Below are 20,016 nucleotides of genomic sequence, written 5' to 3' on the forward strand. Positions count from 1 at the left end.
CACTACCTGTCTCACTCTATATTTCAAATCTCTCTTCATTTTGGGGGAAAATGAAATGTACAGTGATTTCACATACACTCCTCTCTGGTAAAATATGAAATTAAAAAGGACAAAATTTTGCAGTCTGTTTCTGTGTTTGTGGTTTCATCCTCCGCCCTCCTGCCTTCTATTTTCGTCATTTGCAGTAGGCATAGTAAACCCTTAATGTGGTGTACTGGTTCCCCTTTGAGCATTAGATTTCAACTGCTGCAAAACAGTACTAGTTCAACAGCTTCCTAACAAACACATTTTCCCCAGTCTAGAGTACTTGTTCAACATTGGTAATGCTTTTAATCCATTAAAAATCTCTTAAAATTTAATTCATTGAATCATTATCAAAGGGTAAAAGGTGAGCCAACTGGTTGTGAGCTGTATTATTATATTAAATAATGCAAAGGGATTCTCAGTGGGGCACAGAAGATACTGTAAAGATTTATATTATAGCAGTGAAATAAAATTATACACATATATCAGATAATCATTTCAGAATTTGGTAAGATGGCCAATAATATCACATTAATAGAAACAATGCTTTTTTCTCTGAAAGAATTTCTCTTAAGATTCTGCAGCATTTACATACTTTATATGCTCATCATTGTTTGAATATGGCTTGGTCTCAACCCTTCTTGAGAACAAACAGAGCTCAACGATGGCCCAATCAATTAATAATTCAAGCTAAAATAAATATTTTCTACCCCAAATTATGAGATTTATTCTTTAGATACACACATCTGATATATAGCATTTATATGTCTAAAGACTATGTATCAGATGTATGTGTGTATCTTTGCATATGTATCAGAAAGCTACTCAAGAGAATCTTAATAGTTTATGAAAAGAAATATCCCTTAAGAATTAATGTAACTTTGCCTAAAGAAAAAATCTTGATGGCCCTGACTGATGTGGCTCAGTGGTTTGGGCATTGTACTCCAAACCAAAACGTTGCTGGTTCAATTCCCAGTCAGGGCACATGCCTGGAGTACGGGCCAGGTCCCCAGCTGGGGCCATGCAAGAGGCAACCGATGGATGTTTCTCTCACACATCAATGTTTCTCTCCCTCTCCTCCTCCCTCCATTCCCCTCTCTCTAACAGTATGTAAATAAAATTAAAAAAAAGAACAAAATTGATGACTAAGAATAGCAGAATCCCATTTGAAAAACAGAAGCATTAAAATCCTAGAAAAATTAAAAACAAAAGCTGTCTTAAGAATCACTAAGTCAAATATTTGGATAAATTTTTAAAGAAAGGAGAAGCTCAATGCTAAAGTTCATACCGGTCTTAAATAAGCTATTCTTTCGTTGATACTGCAGATTAAGTGTGTAAGTAAGATAACTCCCTGCCCAGAGGCCTTTCAGTGACAGGACAGGGACACAGCTAACTAATGACAGTGTGCGCGCCACTCTAAACCCCAACACTAATCATTCAACCAAGTCTGAAGTACAGTGGTTTTGTTTAGTCACTCTTATAATACAAGTTATAGGCCTATATGTAGAGTTTCTCATTCTTTTTCTTAAGAAATACTGAATAGGAAGCTTCACAGATCAAATTCAGTAACTGTGAGTGTGCGTGAGCAGGTGGATGTGTGTGTGTGTGTGTGTGTGTATGCCATTCTTTTCTGCTAGAGAAACATGGCTTGGCTTTCTCATTCACAGTTACAGTAATGACTTTCTTACAGTCTGCTCCTATAGACATGAACACCTACTTGATTTTCATTAAAAAAAGGGAGAAAATGGACTTCTGAGACATTGCTAAAAAATAACCATTTCAAAGCATTACAATAAACAGTTTAAGGCCCTCAACTAGGGGCTAAATATAACATCTATTCCTTATTCATGGAGTATCCGTAGCAGTTTCATTTTTAGTGCTGAATGAGCTTTTTCTATAATTCTATTCTTAGAAACGTATTACTATTTTTACTATTAATGAAAAATTAACATCAAGATATAACTTCATTACATGTTACATAAATACTTTAAATTTATACCCCATATTTAATTTTTATCCAGTTTTAGCTGACGTTATTTTTAAGAGTTGTTCAAATTATATGTGTAAAGAAATGTATTTGCTTGTGGATGAGAAGCCTAACCCACTATCAAACTTTTCCCTAATAGTTTGTACTGAAAATTAACTTCTTGAGTTCTCCTAAGAGTTATGAGGCTACATTTTAAACTTGGTTTAAGAAAAGAAGCAGCAGTACAGATACACATACAGAAAGTTACCTGGGAGGTGACTTGGGTCCTTCCCCCAAAAGTATAAAAATTTGGATAATGTGCCTGTTTCTGGGAATACGTATGGAATTCTTTATCAGCTCCATTTAAAGCTGCCTTCAAGGATTGTATTAAACTTAATTATGAAAGATTACAAACGAGACGATGTGTAATTGGCACCAGCTGCAGTTCGTATGGGAAAGCATAAATACAAATAGAATTATTTATTTATTTATATTTATTTACTATTCAAATGGCGGTTCTAAAACTCACAGGGATAAAAGTGACTTTATTACTTTTTTCCCTTTCCAGTTTAAAATACTTCCTTACTCCATGGTAGTAGAGACAAATATCCCATTTAAAGACAACTTCTCATCCCCAAACAACCCCAAGGAAGCAGCAATACAAAGCAATTTTCTTTCCCCTAATCAGTAGCTTGTTTTTTTAAACCATAATCAGTGATTTGGGACCAAATTCTCCCCCAAGCAACTCTATACACTTTTGTTTTGTATTTTTTTCTGTATATGTCCATCTACCTTTCTAGTTTCTTGTTGAGATTCTTTACCAGACATTTTTTTAAAGCGGAAGGAGAAGAGTAAGGAAGAACAAGTAGACTTCACCTGGGGAGGGCGGCTGGGTGGTGTGCTTATTAGGGGGGCAGGGCCCATAGCCGAGGCAGCATTCAAGCTCCGTTCCCTTTCATCCTGGTAAATGCGATCTCTTTCGGCTTCTGGCAACTGCAAGAAATTCTGCATAGCCCGAAGGTTTACCAGCAAAGACTGGGATGCAGTCTTGGGGTCCTCTTCCTTTCTGAGAATTTCTGAGAGCAAGCCCTGCAGGGAGTGAAAGGCACAGGGTGAGTGAGCCTGCTCCGCTCTCAGCCAGCAGTGATCCTTCCCTTTCCTTCCCCACTCTGTTCAGAGAATGAACAGTCAGAAGCATTAATTCTGCATAGAAATACATTAGTTACAATTGAAGTGGTAGAGAAGAGAGCTTCAATTGTATTCTTAATTTTATTAAGCATCTGCTTTACATATAACATAAACTGAAACTGCCTAATTGGTCTCCTTCCTTTGAGAAGCTTAACTTGCCATGAAATCTTTCACAGAGAGACGATCGAGGGAAGTTAAGAATAAATGAAATGCTCATAATACAACAGCACTGAACTGTATAGTTCTCAAGCTGCCTAGACAAAGGCAGTGGAATGCCAACAGCCCAATATGTAAAGATACAAAGCTATTTCCAGAGACACAGAACTTTCAGAGAAAATACTAGAAAATGAACTGCAGCGTATTAGAAAAAAAAGATTGTGAGGAAAGCATCATCTAAGATTTATGTTACGTTTTCACGGGCAATATTTTAGGTTATTCATTGATTTTCACATTATTAGAGTCAATGAGAAGTGATTCTATTTACCACTTAAGGAAACTATAGTGACAACCCCAATGATTTTAAGTACTACTTTGCTACATCATACCTCTGGGTTACAGGTTGAAATTTTGAACTTCAGAAACCACAGATTAAATCTGAAATGTGTAACCGCCTTTCCAGATTTCAAAAATCCATGAAAGCATGCCAAGGAAAAGAATATTATCTAATTCTGTAAATATCAACTTTCTTGAGGAATAAAAATATTTACTTGTAAGAGAAGAAATTTACAAACCATTACTAAACTTCTTCAGGGTTTCTCTCTCCCTGATAATAGATCTTCTTTCTTTCTTTTTTGAAGTTTGCTTTCAAAAATGGATGGTTTTCCCCAATTTTGTTTAAGGGATTATATGAAAATAGAGGGATTAGAACATTTTTTTCTGTCCGTTGGATAGGCACTGAGCAGCTTTACCTCTTCAATCTCGTACACGAAATAATGCCTGGAATGCCAAGGCTTTTTACATTTAGCCGGAATATCCGTTTAACACAATATAGCTCAGAATAAACTGTTGTTAAGATTTCTGGATAGTTTACAAATTTCACTTTCCAGCAACACTGGAAATGGTGAAAGGGTACATTTGGGGAATGGGAGGTGAAATGTTATGTCAAAATAATTAAGCCCCAAGACTGTAACATTTGGGTTTTTTCATGGTTTCCTGGAGATGCAGCAAACCTAGTTTTGTTCCTCAGGGATCATGCACCATATTGCCCAAATATAAGAGTTAGGTGCAGACAGTATAAAAGCACTGTCCACTTTAAAAAATGATTTGTAGGCTGCTATTTAAAAAGAACCTCCAACAGGCTCAGGGGGGCTTAAGGGTAAATTTGAATCTCATTTAGTGTATGTATCCAAAGTCTGGAAACTGGACCCAAACTTTCAGTTTCACCGTAAGACACATAACTGAACAGTGAAGGGTATGCTTCCTTTCATTCATAATACTGACAAGTAATGTTGCCACTGAGTTTATACGAGAGCAAAACATCTAGTCAATTTAACTACAATTCAATCAAACAGGCAGTCAATCATCCAGCTATTTAATTTGCAAAAGGCCAACTAATTAGATTGACTGTGTTGATGTGTCACACTGAAACCAAAAAATGCAGATCTCAAAAAAAATGTTTGCAAATAGGTGTAAAAAAATAATCCATGCTCTCCGCTCTTCTCTACCAAATGTTATGTATTAAAAGATGTGCTTGGCAAAGTAATCTACATTAACTATACAGAAAGAGATAGAAATATACAAATTAATAAACAGGATATTAAAAGTTCCTTGAGTAAAATATTTTAACATTCATTTTTGTTACCTCAGCACAATGCCAACTATATGTGCTTGGTACATATTTACTAAGTGGATAAATTATGTATATTCAGACCACAAAAGGAAAAACTGCAAACAGGCGACAGAAACTTAGGAACAAGGTTTGCCACCCACGGGTAATTCAAACAGTAATTATTAATTTACTCAAGGTGAGCCATCCCTCAACGAAAAGTTATTGTGGCATTTTGTATTATGTTTACAGTAAGTGTTAAGTAATTTTTTAAAAAATAGATTAAGTCCAAAGGGATCCCATAAATATTGAGGATTGGGAAGTTTGTAATTAGACATTTATAAATCTCAAAAAAATAATATAACATCTATTAAAAATGTTTCCCCTGACAGCAGAGAGCTTTAGTGAGAAACACAAACACCTGAAAAACTATGTAACAATATACTATCAGATCTTGCTAACCTGAGACCAAGTCATTCCTGTATGGCTGAGGTAGAAGATGGCAGATCACTTGAAAGACAATTTAGAAATTTCTCTACCCACAGTTTCATGTTGGCATGACTTCCCATTTCAGCATGTACAGTGTTTCAGGGGCAAAACATCTTATTTCCACTTAATTATTTGACTGGAAGAAGTGCCGTTTTTCAGCTTGTAATATATTAAAGGTCTAAAGTGATATTTCAAACCCTGAAACAGTCACAGCTCGAAAGCAGCCAGTATAGACATCTCAGGTGTTTTAGAAACCTTTGGGTTTTTTTTCCTTTTTTTTTTTTTTTTGGACCCAGGCTTTCAATGAGGGGAGTGCCCCCTGGTGGAAATGCTTGAAAATATTGTTAGAAAATGTTTTGATTAGAACATGTTAATTACCAAAAAAAAAAAAAAAAAAGTCACGTCACTTGAGAATAATTCTGGATGCAAAACGACTGCTGTTAGAATCCGGAATCCGGATGTGGGAACGAATGTTTGGTCCTGTTCAGGTTGCTGTTGCCCAAATAGCTGCATTTGCAGATTCAGGATGTATGTGGCCCCATTTCCCATTTTCCCATAGTGGAAAATACAGTTCAGATTGGCCAAGGTAGGTTAAGTTCACTTGCAGTAATCCCCCATGGAGGACAGTAAGAAGGATCTCTTACCAAAAATTCTTCTTCGTGCTGAAAAATAACGTCACGTACCTTATTTGCTATCTCAGAAATATGCTGAAACACCAGAACTAAAATACATTGTCAATATTGTGCACCATAGGTGCTCAATAAATTTGTTGAAAGAAATTAAACAAAAAATTAGCCATTCTTTGTTTCTGAAAAGAACTTGAGAATTTATATGTTATGTGGTAAGTTATCAACACCTCATGAATATTAATTTTATTGGAAATGAGAAGCTGCTTTTCATTGGGACTTCACATCTTCAAATAATTTCCTATGTTCTCCACATATGAAAATATAAAATGGTTCTGCATTGTCATTACATGGTGGTTAAGTGCAAATTCTAATGTTTTTCAATTAAACAGTAAACTTCCTGATGAATTCCTAACCCTGTTGTACATCCCAAAAAGTTCAGAGTTTTTACAAATAAAATTCATTAGTAATTGCACAATAAAAGAAAGAAAGAAACCTTCAATAAATATTATCAGTACTTCCAAAGGCTAATGAAGAATCCTTTAAAACAGCAGCTAAGTGAAACAGACTGCCAGTCCGAACAAATAGCCTGTCTGGCCTCCCGCTTGTCTCCTCTTTGAGCGTAATCACTGATTCAGATAGATTTTATCGGTTTCATGGAACTCCAAAGCCCTCGGAAGGAAAATATGATTTGATAAAAAAAAATCCCTACTACAAAGAAAATATGGTGAATATTCTTCAAGGCTACCTGCCTCTGTGGTTTGGTGAATTTTTAATCCCATGTCCAGGTGGAAGGCCATTTTTAAACTCCACCTACTATGCTGGACTTACGCCAAGTAAGTTATAAGCAGACGCATTTATCTCTGTCATTTGGGGAGGCTAAACGAGAGCTGTCACGTTGGGGTAATAGCACCTTTCTTCCTTTTATTCAATAGTGATATGGATAGTAGACTTTTCTTAAATCACACTGTGAAGAATTATAGAAACACAGTAGCAATCTCCCTTATACTTAAGCAGGAAAATTTCTCTCCACCACATAATTTGCAGAACTCAAATTCAATAAAACATTACATGATGGTCCATTACTGTTATCAGTTTTGAATAATCCATCTTCATTCTTTATTTTACTGGAAAATAAAGTGTGCCAAGGACAAGAGGAGGGGGAAGAAAAAAGGAGAAAAGCTGCAGGATGGGATCCGAGCTAAACTCTGGGTTTTATTTTTAAAAAGGCACTAAAAAATATATTTTCTCCCATCACAAGCCTGAGATGGCAGAGAAGTCACTGGAAAAGTATAAATCTAGCAGCTTTGGCAATTTTTTTAGCCATAGGTTTCCATTAAAAAGACATCAAGGAGGCACAGCTGAACGAGTGATGTGTGCTAAAAGCTGGTGTCTTCAGCAGCAATTAGAGAGAACGTATGCCCCTCCATTCAAAAACAGAAAAAGTCCTCAAAACAAGTAATTATATAAATATCACCGTAAATTTTCAAAAAAGGTAGCCATCTTTTAAAAAGAAGTCATGTGTGAAAGTCTTAAGAAAGGGGTATGATTTAATTTAGGAGACCCAATTAAGATGATGAGAAAATTCTCCAATTAAGAGTCAAAGTTGTACAGAGCTGTCAATGACAAACATTTTCTCAGGTCACAAGAGCATTATCCATTATACTAATATTTTAACACACTATGGAGAGGGTGCCGTCATCTTTACCTGATCGTTATCATACAACTTTGCATTTGTACGTACATATTTTACATCCATTTTTTAAACCTGGAGTTGGAACTGCACACTGTGGGAAGTGCACACAACGTGTGATGTGTGATTTAACTCTGCAGAGCTCGTCTATACATATGCATTAGCATGTGTATTTTCGTACTCCGCACTCACACCACACACCCCACTCTGCACCTGCTTTTATTGAAATGCATACACTCTGAAATAAACACACTACATGCATTTATATGAATGTATAATCATTAAAATAAATGCAGCTGTGTGTGCGCACGCGCGTGCGTGTGTGTGACACCAAAAATACATGCATGCTTGTTTTCGTGTTCAAAATCCAGTTCCCCAAAAAGTGAACATTTCAATGTGCATAGAAAATTACTCTCAGTTCAATCAGACAGCTTCGAATATGGCCCAACAACCACTCCAACTGAGGAGCACCAATTACCAATACAACGTAAAGGTATGAAGCCCACCCCCTCTACCACCCAGAGCTCAAAATAGTATTTTGGTGATGACTTTTTCTAAATCAGCTATTAATCATCAAGAGAGACCGGTATCAAGCTGTACCAGGTTTTCATTCTCCTCTGAAGCTCAGAAAAATAAAGTCACTGTTCTTGATGTTAACCACAGAGATGACTATCTTGTCAAAGAGATTAACGTGGCACAAAAAGAGAATTCTACTTTTTTCCCCAGTAACAAATCCTATAAATATCTGTGGAGTTTGTCAATATAAGAGCCAAAGGCAGAATAAATGATCAACTCCTCAAAGTAAAGGCTGGGACAACATAACCCAAGAGCAGAGAAACTGTGCACCGAGGGCTGGGGACTCCTCCCTGGTCCCCCTCCGCTGGACTCCCTTGTCATTCTTCATCATATAAAATATACTTTCCTCCTTGCTTGAAGAAGTAACAATTTGCTTGATTTTTAAAATGCTTATCAGTAAATCTGTGTCATCTGTGTGTATGTCAATGTTGTCTTTGTCTGTGAGCCTTTAGTTCAGTTCAACAACCGTATCTAATTTTTGCCCAATAGTGAGAACTGCTAGCTGTTACTGCTATTTACAAAAATAAAGTTGCCAGAAGCAGGAATATCTAAGCTAGATGGCTGACTTTTGATTCATTCATTCACTCGTTTCATTTTAAAAAACTAATTACCACCCAACTGAATATAGGTGTCATATTAAATTTATCAGCTAAAAATAAATACATATTTTAGGTTGTAAAAATACAGAATTAGGTAAAACCATACAATTTGAACCTGAGACATAACCTTCTGCATCACTCTTTTAAAACTGAAAGATGTACAAAAAGCAGATAAAGAAATTGAAAACAAACACTGAGTTAAAGGCTTTGTCAAGCGTCCTTTCAACCCAGTTAAGGCAAGCCAAAAATAAGTCACAGCTGGGATTCTCCTAGGTATGGAAACACTGCCAACAAGGAATTAATACTAGATTATTTTTGTACCAGAATTTTATTCTTATAATCATGTAATAAATAAAAGTAACGTACATATGAGAGGAAAATATTAGTCAGGCCCCCCAAAAATTGACAAGAGAAAAAACCAGAACAAGCAAGTTGAAAGGACACAATGTCCTCATTCTTATCAAAGTTACATATTCTTTTTTTGTGTGTGCCCAGGCCAAAAATAAACACCATATATATCAGACTAGTTTCCAAAACAAGAAATTAAAAATCCTCTCATTCATAGCTTAACAGAATCAGTTTGTTTAGGACTTTTTAATCTTTGGGCTCTCTTCTCGTCTGTCACCCTTTCTCCCTGTCCATCTGAAACTTCTCCCATGGTGACACCATCTTCATAGGAATTTGCCCAGGAGGACAAAGGTACAGACACAAGGGACATATGCAGGCCAAGGCCAGCAGGCCAAACCTTCCTCAGGGCCTCTGAATGAGGTTGGGAAGGCCATCAACAATAATGCAGAGAGGAAAGAGGACAAAGCAAAGAAACCCTTTTTGCTAATAAGTCATGTATTTTTTTCTCAATGGCTGCTTAGCATTAAATTGCAGAAACTGCTAATGAATCCCACCTTTTTTTTTTTAAGTTGTAGAGGAACTTCAATAGGGCACATTTATAAACCCATGTCTGATATGGATGGTAACATGGGAAGGATCACAGGCTAGAAGCCTGGAGTCCTGCCAGTGGCTGTGACCAAGTCATGAAACTTTTCTCAACCTGCTACTACTGTCTGTGATTCCATTATGCAAAAGCACAGGTAATGCCAGTTTGAAACACTTTTCATAGTTAATTTATTCTTTCAAGGCCCCTGAATCAAGATCAACCTGTACATAGCATCCTCTTGGTACAGGAGGTGTATGATAGGGGAAGGAATGATAAAATGTAGGCAACACCAGGAACAGATAATAGTACGATCACATGAAGAGGATAAAATGTTAGTACAAAGTAAAAGAATAAACATGAGTATGGATGGGACTGAAGGAAGAGAGAAAAAGAAAAAGAACCATTAACAAATAAAACAAAACTGACCTGAGTTCTGTTAAAAGCCACACGTGCAAACACTGCCTGGGAGATTCCTGCTCGTTTCAGTTCATCACGTACCCACTGGTAGATTTCGGAAGACACCTCTGTGTTGGTGGAAACCTGTTGCTCCAAAGGCTTATTCATAGATCTACTGACAGGGGGAGGGTGGTTCAAGTATTGTTGGTTTAAGGACTGCTGGGCTAAAAGTCTGTTCACTGCATACTGCTGGTTCAGCAGCTGAGCCATCACCAGCTGCTGGTTGACCAATTGAGGACTGATGGGCGTTGACACAAGCCCAGGGTGCAGATTCGGAAGAGGGGTCCGGACAGAGGTCTGGCTGCCGTGGGAGAGCTGTGCGGGGGATGGAGGCTGCTCTGCTGTGTTCCCGGGGACTGGCTGCTGGCCAAAGTTGACGTGGTTGGCTCCTTGCTGGGATAGTTCAGAAAGACTATCCATTTCAACTACAATGGATAAAAAGTAAAATCATGTTAAGTCAACAAGGATGGGTATTGATAAGGATTTCTGATCATTTCCTAAATAGAGAGTGGGCACAGGGCACATCAAACATCCAATTAAACTAAGGAAATATCAGGATAGAACTCCTCCTGCTGTGTTTCTACTTTCCTCTTCTGCACTATTCCACAAATTTTTAAAAGTGGGACAATGCTTCTGATCTAATTTTACAATGTGGCTCAGACTTAAGGCATGAAATCAATTCTATATAACTAGTTTTGGGGTCAAACTATTATTCATTCTCATCACTCCAAGAATGCTTATAAGCAATGTTTACTTTAAGATAGCTTCTGCAAGTACATCATTTGCTTAACAGCAACTAGAAAGAGTGAGTTGAGCTAAGAAAAGACATGACAACATGCAACTAAACAAGAAAGAAATACGCAATTATTTTCTCATGATCTATATTAACTGTTATTACTTTAGTCAAAAGGTTTGAGAGGAAAAAAGATGGCATAAATGTTATCAACATTCAATTCTTACCCAGACATGAATATAAAGAAGTAATCAATACAATAAATAATGAAAGTGGTCATAATGATAAGTAATAATTGAGCGCATATTGAACACTGAACTGAGTATCCTATACAGTTTGCTTCATTTAATTCTAACCATCATGGGCAGCAGGTACACCTGCAAATATTTCTTAGAATGAGGCAAACGATTTATTGCATTGCAAGCCTTTGGGGCTAAGACCCAAAGGTTTCTTGAAGAAGCTATGGCTATCACCAGATGCTAAAGATAATCTTTCAAGGAAGGGGCAGCGAGTTGTTCTGGTACAACGGTGATACTGTCATGATTTTGCAATTTATTACCACCTCCCCAAGATGAACCCTTCTCCCTTGACTAGATCTCTCATGTGCACTGGCTGAGAGTCAACTCTAAGTGTGTCAAATGCTTTGCTGCTGTATGGAGGAGACTGGTTTGATGCTCTTGACTAAAAAAGCTGAGCATGATGCTATATGGACGTAGGTGAGTCTTTCCAAATAACACACTATACTTTCTACGTATAGACTCTTGCTGAATTCTAATTGTCATTTCTCTTTTCATCGGATACTCAGGCTTTATATTTAGAGAAACTTATCATATTGCTAAAATCACTGATATATGCAAAATATAACTAAGAATTGGGGGGAAAAACCTTCCATTTTTACCAGTGATATCAGCCCAGGTGGGCCATTCATCACAGGGAATAGTAATTCAAGCAATTATTCCAAAAATGATGCATTGTCTTCATTATAGCTATAAAAGGTAAAGGTAAAGAATCTGGGTAGATGGATGGTTTTGCTTCAAATATTAAAAGCTAAAACAATGCTCAAAATTCAGGTTCCCTTGTCTCCTAAAATTTTTAGGAAGGTGTTATTGTTGTGGTTATTAAATGGATGTAGCAGAAGTGAACAGGAACAGATCTGAAACAGGGCACAACGCGATGCACATTTAATACCCCATTCCTGTGTTACTTTAAAATACCTTGTTTGGAGGGTGCAAGTATATGTAAGAAAACATTACTGGAAATTGAAACATTAACCTTAATCAGAGTTTTGCTTTTGCAAATACTAACAACCTCAATAGGGACAAAAATGTCATAATCTAAATGCTTAGGTACAACACACAACGTTTGTCTGTCATTTTACACTGTAGAACTTGAATGTATTTCCTGAGTGACAAATATTGACCTGAAGTTTTATGTTAAGACAGTATGCTATACGGGAATGAAGAGTTCTCAAATGATGCCATGATTTTTCCGGTAGGGATGGCACAGCAGTACGCTCACTAAAACACCGATATTCAGGGCTGCGGATTAGATGTATAAAAACTCCTTAATCTCGATTGTGGAAACTAGTAACACAATTTAATTTCCTTAAAAATGGGGTGTAAAAATAGACATTTTCTCTTTTTCTTGAACAAAAACAAAGAAGATACAGCATGATTAATCTCTGAGAGAAATCACAGCTAATATTAGTTATTCAAGGCCTGGTTAGGTCTTCACTGAGATGTTACAAAATGACAGCTCCCCTCCTCACGCCTGGGTTTCCTGCATGTCTGACAACCAAGTCAGTTTGGCTGATTTAAACACAAACATTTATTGAATTTAATTATCTCATTATACTCATACCCACTCCCTACCCTCAAAGAAACATTCTAAATTGATCTCTAATTGGGCAATCAAAAGACCTGGCTTTAGATGTGACTTTGATAAACCCCCAAATGACACATAATGGTATGTAGCCACCGCTGCAACAGTTTCTGCTTACCCATCATATCTTTTGTCTTCTTGAAATGTTTGTACCACCTTCCAAATTCTTGACATTTCGCTGCTGAGACATTTGCATAGTAAGTGCTGTTCACAATGGAAGAAATCATACTCTGCAGAAGAGGGGGGAAACATTTGTAATACATAGTGGCACAAAATGGAATGCAGAAATGGTTTCAATTGTGGAAACTGTTATTTTTTTAAATCAGCTGAATACCGATACATTTTTGTTTCACACTTAACCCAAAGTCTGAACTTCTTAAAATTCATTAAGTAGGTCATCAAATGCTTATTTAAGTAGAAAGCAACCACCTACTGAGATCAGTATAAAGCTATCAAATCCACAGGCTTTGCTCTAGTATTTATGGAACCTCCATCAATGTCATCTATTCCTAAGCTGACAAAGTTTCATTGACCCCAATAAACCCAATTATATAAAGATAACTTTATGATCATTCATAAAGAAAGGCAACTAAAGAGTTTTAGTGACTGTTCTACATCCTTGCTTCTCAAAGTATGGCCCAGGGACCAATAGCAGCACCATCCAGAAGCTTACCTACCAGAAATGCATAATCCTCAGCCCACTCCAGACCTAGCGACTCAGCACCTGCGTTTTCCCACGATCCCCGGGGGCTTTGTGCATGCATTAAAGTTTGGGAGACACCACTAGCACTTCCAACTGCTGCTATTCGGTTTTCAATTGGAGGTGCATCAACTGCTTTAACATTGTCCAAAGGCTGACTGACCACATTCAAGGAGAAAGTAAACTACTGACAGAGATCCTCTATCAGAAGAAAAATCTGTCTGCAATTTTATCGCTAGCTTCATCTGCAGTAAAGCTTGAGTTTTGAATTTCAAACTAACCATACAAAATTTAAATATATACATTTCATGCTTACTAAATTTCCCAAAGATACCACAAAAAAGAAAATGACCTACTCTGTCACTTATGTTCATCCAGAAGACAGACAACAGTTTAACATAAAAATGAAGACAAAAATTGATTTTGATGTATTAGTAGGAGTTTTTTTTTTAAACTCATTTTCAACAAAGAAAAGAGTTTTCTTCCCAGCAGATTTTAGTTATGGTAATTTCAGTGGCTTAATTCACAGTTATTTTTAACCACAGCACCCATATTCTCTAGTAGTAGCAGCTAAATTAATTTCCAAATGAGTCCTAGGAATAATGAAGACTTGGCTGCGCCAACCCATCCCCCACTCCTGTGTGTGGAAACATGAGAACTTGCATTTCAGACTTCAGTTGGTCTATGGTGAAACAGTTTACAGAGGGCCGGCTGTTCAGGAGCAGTGAGCAACCAGAAAAGCCAGTTTGGGAACAAAAGTATTTTTATGTCTTCTTTAAAAGCTACTTTTAATTTACAGCTCTTTTGGTCATTATCAATTCTCCGAACATCCATTACTGGTGTTAATTTTGTAATACAAACAACATCCCTGTAATATGTAAATCTGGGGGATCTGTAAAGACCTTGCAGTGAAGGATAAGCTCCCCGAGTTGCATTATTTATGTAAAACATGGCTATCCTTCCTAAGAAGAATTGTGACATCCTTTTTTTTTTGACACTTTCTACTTTATAGTCCTTTTCTCATTTTATTTCTCTAAAAAGGCATTCTTAATGGGCTCACGGTGCCCCGCCATTAATCTAGTAGCTTGCAATTTTACTAAGAGCCTTCCTCAGTCCAGGGTACAAAAAGATACTTAGCAAGGTTGCCAAAACCAGAGCCAGAAGATTACCTGATCCAGTTAACAATCCGTCAGCTTCAATCACCCTTATTCTATTGTAATAATGGATCAATAAAGTCAGACACTAATAAAACTATTGAGATCGCTGATGGATAATGGTGATTCTGAAAATGGATGACAGTTGATATTCCTCCACTTTGGTTCAATTTTGTAAAAATTATTACTCTTATACCTAGACACTCTGGCACTTTCTTAAATGTTAATATAATAGGACACAGACATTGCAGATGTCACTTGTGATCTTAATTTTCAGAAGTATTTGAAATACCTAACTTTTGCTGAGGTTTTTGAAAAACATCCAGTTTACTTTAGTTTGCCAATAGTTTTCTCTGTGAAATTTGCTCTTTGTTGCATGCACACCTACTATGTGCTTGGCTGGTACTAGGGCAGACAAGATATAGCCTCTGCCTATAGGAAGTTTACAATCTAGTAGGATGGTATGTAAACAGATCATTTCAATTTAATGTGATGCAGTGTACCAACAGTGAAATATAAAAATATGTGTGTATGTGTGAGCGTGTGTGTGTGTGTGTGTATATGTGTGTGTATATATATATATGGAAGAATACATGGTGTGTGAAAAAAAGTCTGAAATATTTTTATACAACTAGAGCCCATATGTAACAGTGCGATGTAGTTCATTACTATCCATATGTGGAAAATAATATCCATATGTGCATGATCGTCAAAGCTTCCCTCTGCCCTTGTTTAACCCTAAACTGGTAGGCTGTGTCTGTCCTCACGTGACTTTCTAGATTCGTTCTACTCTTTTGAGTGGTGAGTGCTTAGGAAACTCTGATTAATGTAAATATTAGCCTAAGCAAGACATAAATCGAAAGGCTAATCCACAGGTTATGGTATGTGCCAAAGCAGCTTTTTAGATTCTCTATCTTTTCTGTGCTTTGGGGGAGGCTGGGAAATATTCCATAATTCAGGTAACTTGGGGCCACTTCTATTTTTATTGGAACAATATGCAGTAAATTTCACAAGTAGCCACTGCAAGATGCTGTTTTTCTTCTTCTTGTGGTAAAATCCTTATCAAAGTCTCAGGCATGGCACCTGACGAGACTAGTGAGGTTCAGGGGCCAGGGAGAGAGATTTCACCACCTTATGGGGCCGATGGCATTTGAAAGATCATATTCAGTACTGTCATCTGCAATTCAGAAAATCATAAAGAAACACCTACTGTTTTGATAATACTGAATGTAAGTGACAGAAAGTCAAGATCCATGATATTTTCATGGGTGGCAGGGATGTACAAAGGGTATACCAAGTTCCACGTTTTTAAGGAGAGAGGCTTGGGATTCTTGTCTATCAAAAGGAGACACTGCTTTAAAAAGATTACAATAGGCTGTTGAGTTCATGCAGACAGGGGATCCATGTGATCCTCCAGCCCAAGTGCCTGGCAGGTAATAAAGACACACTAAATATTCATTTGATGAAACAGAATTACCTAAATCTGCATTCAAGTCCAAGATGTGCTGGACACTGGTAGTGTGACCCCAATCAAATGGACTATCACATTTTCTTATACTAAATGAGAGTAGTACCCCCCCTCCATGGGGTTGTTCTGAGACTCCATTCATTCAGGCATTTTTTTTTCATTCACTCACCACATATTTATTGAACTCCTATTATGTGCCAAGCACTGGGCAGGTGAGTAAAGAAAAAGCAATGACTTGAAGAGACATACTATCTGCCCTTGGACAGACAATAAGTAAAAAAATGAATGGATGCAACTAGCACAGTGCCTGGAACATACCCAGGACGGACGTAAGAGATGTTCACTACTATGAAAACCCTCTGCCACTGCCTCCTCACTGGGGTTTTATCGTATGATTGATCACATTTGAGATCAGTCGGAAGACTATGCTGTAAGTAACAGAAAGGTATCAGGTAAAATGGCAAATGACACACTTTAAGTCAAATACGTTTTCTTATGAAGAATGAAGACTGTTAACTAAATTAAGTTACAAGTCAAGAGGAAACAAGGGAAAAACACCAAGGAAAACAGTACTTCCATTTGTTGCAATATCCAAATTAGGTGGTATCATCTAAAGTTGGCCTGCACCTGGTAGCTGACATTGGGAAGACATACACTACTTCCCTGACTTGGAGGAGGGACCAGTGCCCTCTCCCACGTCTAGCTAACAGCTGTTCGCCCCTGAGGATGTATTTCAGGTGTCTCTGCTTCTGCCTGTTCTGACTTCCCCAACATCCCACACATTAGTACCACTACAGTACTTGTCCTGCTGACGGCTCTCTACCAGAGCCTTGGTTCTTATCTCCAAATTCATCGCATTCATCACAGGGCTGGGGAGTTATTAGTTGATCACTAAAAGGGCACTGAAATAAGCCCTACTGCAGACTACCAGCAAACCCTCCTCTCACTCTTTTTTTTTTGTTCTTAAAGGTCAAAGGCAATGGCAGCTTAATTGTTAAATGATTATTTTAAAATCATCACTTCTGGCCGTCACAATAAAACTCACAGTTTAAAGACCCTTCGTTCATTAATTTGCAAGACATCTTTGCCCAGGTTTTTCAAAACGCATGCACACAGATGTCTCGGAAGTACTCGGTGGTTATGTCATTCCGGGTCTCTCTCCATGTCTATTTATACAAGCTCTCTAAAGCACTTTGAGAAAGACACAACTGTTATCGCAAGTTTTCCTGTTTAGTGGCCAGTCTGTGTAAAACATCAGTGTTCAGGGAATAAAGGAATCGGGCTGACAAAACTCCGTCAGTTTAAATCCCAAGTTCCAATGCTACACACGACACCGACCAATGAACAGGCCACAGCTTTCCGTGCTGGGAAAGAGAATTTGAAAGTTGGCAGAAATTGGCTGTGGATCTCATAACCCCAGTGTGACACAATACTCTCATCCTAGGAGCCAAGTTGTAAGCTTTTCTAAGATCCATAAAGCACATGTCTACTCCCTATGAGGAGCTTCGGTTCTTTCTGGGAGTCTGCTGAAGTTCCGATCTGAAAGAATGCCATCTTCACAGAAACCCCGGCACTCTAGAATGATACCATCTGCCACAGGCTGAGCTTCCTTTTCAGCCAAATACATTATTTATAACCTTTCTAATTGTGAAAAGGTAAGGGTGGAATTTTTCTAAAGCCTGACTTAGACATAGTTAGAACATTGCGAACCTTTGCTCTAAAATACTGCAGGTCTCTATAAATTTGAAAAACCAAAACAAACCCCACAAGGAATCAGTGGAGGTTACATAATTTTTCCCCAAAATGTTATATTCTTTCAACCCCCTGCTAGAATGGAATGTACACTGTAGGTACATATTTGTAACACATTCAGAAACTGAAGGAAGATAGTTTTATTTTTCTGCTTGGTCATCTCAGTAGCCAACAAAGAGGTTTTGCCTTCTGAAAAAGAGGTTCATCAATTGGGGAAAGGCAGTGATCTGATTACCCTTAAAATTGCTTTGTTGTGCCTTTAACAACAACAAAAAACCCACCCCAAAACAATGCTAATCAGGTTATTCAATCATTTAAACCAAAACTGTTCATGCTTTTCTGCCAAATCAACCAACCACAGCAAAATCTGTTATCTCTGATTGCTCAGCTTCCAGTCAAAAAACAGTTAACCCCCACTATACCAAAAGTTTTCCAAAATACCCTCAAAGCTCTGCATGCTCATGGAGAAAAAAGAGAAAGCTATGTCATCTTTAAGGGTAATTGGAGTGCGGTACCATATTTGCATATTACAATATACTCTAATAAACTAAGCAGCCTCTACCGGAAGCCAGCAGCTCCCTAGCAATGCATGTGATCTTCATACTGGCTTTTTGTGCACTGTATTTTTTTTAAACAGGACTGTGATATCATGATCAAAACTTACGAAAGACCTGCTGATGGTTTAACTGAGGTGGGAGAAGGTAGCAAGAGAATATACGAAATGGGGGTTCACCCATGTTTAAGGCTTTCAGGCTCCATCAGCAGAGAGGGCAAAGGCGACAACATCTTATTTACACAATTATCTAAATACGATTAAACAGCTGATGGACAAATATTAAACTGGAAAATGTATAGTCATTTCAGCTTAATGTAATCCTCTTTCTGTAAACACCCAAGATGATTTTTTTTCAACCAGAACAGTCCTGACATCTCATAAGCCTAAGGGTGAATAGCAAGAGATTGTTTTTGATAGTTATAAATATTCAAAAGACATGCAGACCATCTGCTTTCATAATACAGGTAAAGCAAGACTGAAATGGTGACTGCTGTATAAAAATGATTCTTTTAACAAAGTCTTCCTCTCCTCGAAAACTATAAAGACAGATGTCAAAAACTGTTTACACAGAGCAATCAGGAGCGTGCAAAATGTAATATTCCTTTTACACACAGTGCTTGCTAAAGAGATTTTTTTTTCTTTTTCTTCCCATCTGTGTGTTGCAACACATTTCTACAAGTTAAAAACATTTTTTTCAAACAGAGATCTCATGAATACCCAAAAACATGCTATCTGGTTTCTGAATGCTAATTAATTTCAACTAAGGAATCTGAATATCTTTTTTTGTAGGAAGGAATATATGTTTTGAATTGGAATACTCTAGAGAGGCAGCAAGAGAAATAATCTCGTACAGGCTTAATTCTATAAGGTGATTTCCATGGTTCTACCTTGTCTGACATATGTACATATAGACACACACTCATATACAGATATATGTGTATGTATGTATGTATGTTATGTCCCTGCTTTAAATGAAAGCACGTCACTGCTAACGTCTTCAGCATAAAATCTAAACTAATTGTTTTCTGGGATAAATGTCTGCACGTGCAAACTAGATACATCCAGAGACCTTCACCTTCTAAGTCGATGTAGAGTGAAGCCTAAAGCTCCGAACTGAAACACTAATCTTGACAGTTACCTTTTTATGTATTGTATTAATGGCATGGAGGCATTAAGCACCTTTTTATAATTTTCAATAAAATGAGCATTTACTGAACAATCTGTCAAACTGCTGGCTCTCTATTCTTTTACATTTTTATTTTTTGAGAAGTGCAACTTCGTACACTCCGATGTCCCTCCCTTTCATCTGTGTCCTGTCTGCCTGTGTCGTGAATTTTCACAGCAGGTTTTTTTGTATGTATGTGGGAAACTCGAAGGTCAAACTTTAATTCGGATCAAATAGAATCAATTCCACATTTAAATACAATTTTAACAGGGATTTTCAGGAAATGGGGTT

The 20,016-nt window shown here is 37.4% G+C and overlaps 1 protein-coding gene across 7 annotated transcripts in view; it reads right to left on the reverse strand.

The window, feature by feature from the left end:
* The window catches only part of SATB1 (SATB homeobox 1), a 98,427-nt gene that overhangs the window by 38,298 nt on the left and 40,113 nt on the right, over positions 1 to 20,016 (reverse strand). For all 7 annotated transcript variants that reach the window (XM_053929614.2, XM_053929617.2, XM_053929615.2 and 4 more), the window contains 3 exons: positions 13,049 to 13,160; positions 10,287 to 10,741; positions 2,867 to 3,079 (listed from right to left, as the gene is read on the reverse strand). In XM_053929614.2, the coding sequence (XP_053785589.1) occupies positions 2,867 to 3,079; positions 10,287 to 10,741; positions 13,049 to 13,160 (780 nt within the window). The remainder of the gene's footprint in view (positions 1 to 2,866; positions 3,080 to 10,286; positions 10,742 to 13,048; positions 13,161 to 20,016) is intronic.

This window comes from Desmodus rotundus, chromosome 8 (genome assembly GCF_022682495.2).
Source record: "Desmodus rotundus isolate HL8 chromosome 8, HLdesRot8A.1, whole genome shotgun sequence".
NCBI lineage: Eukaryota > Metazoa > Chordata > Mammalia > Chiroptera > Phyllostomidae > Desmodus > Desmodus rotundus.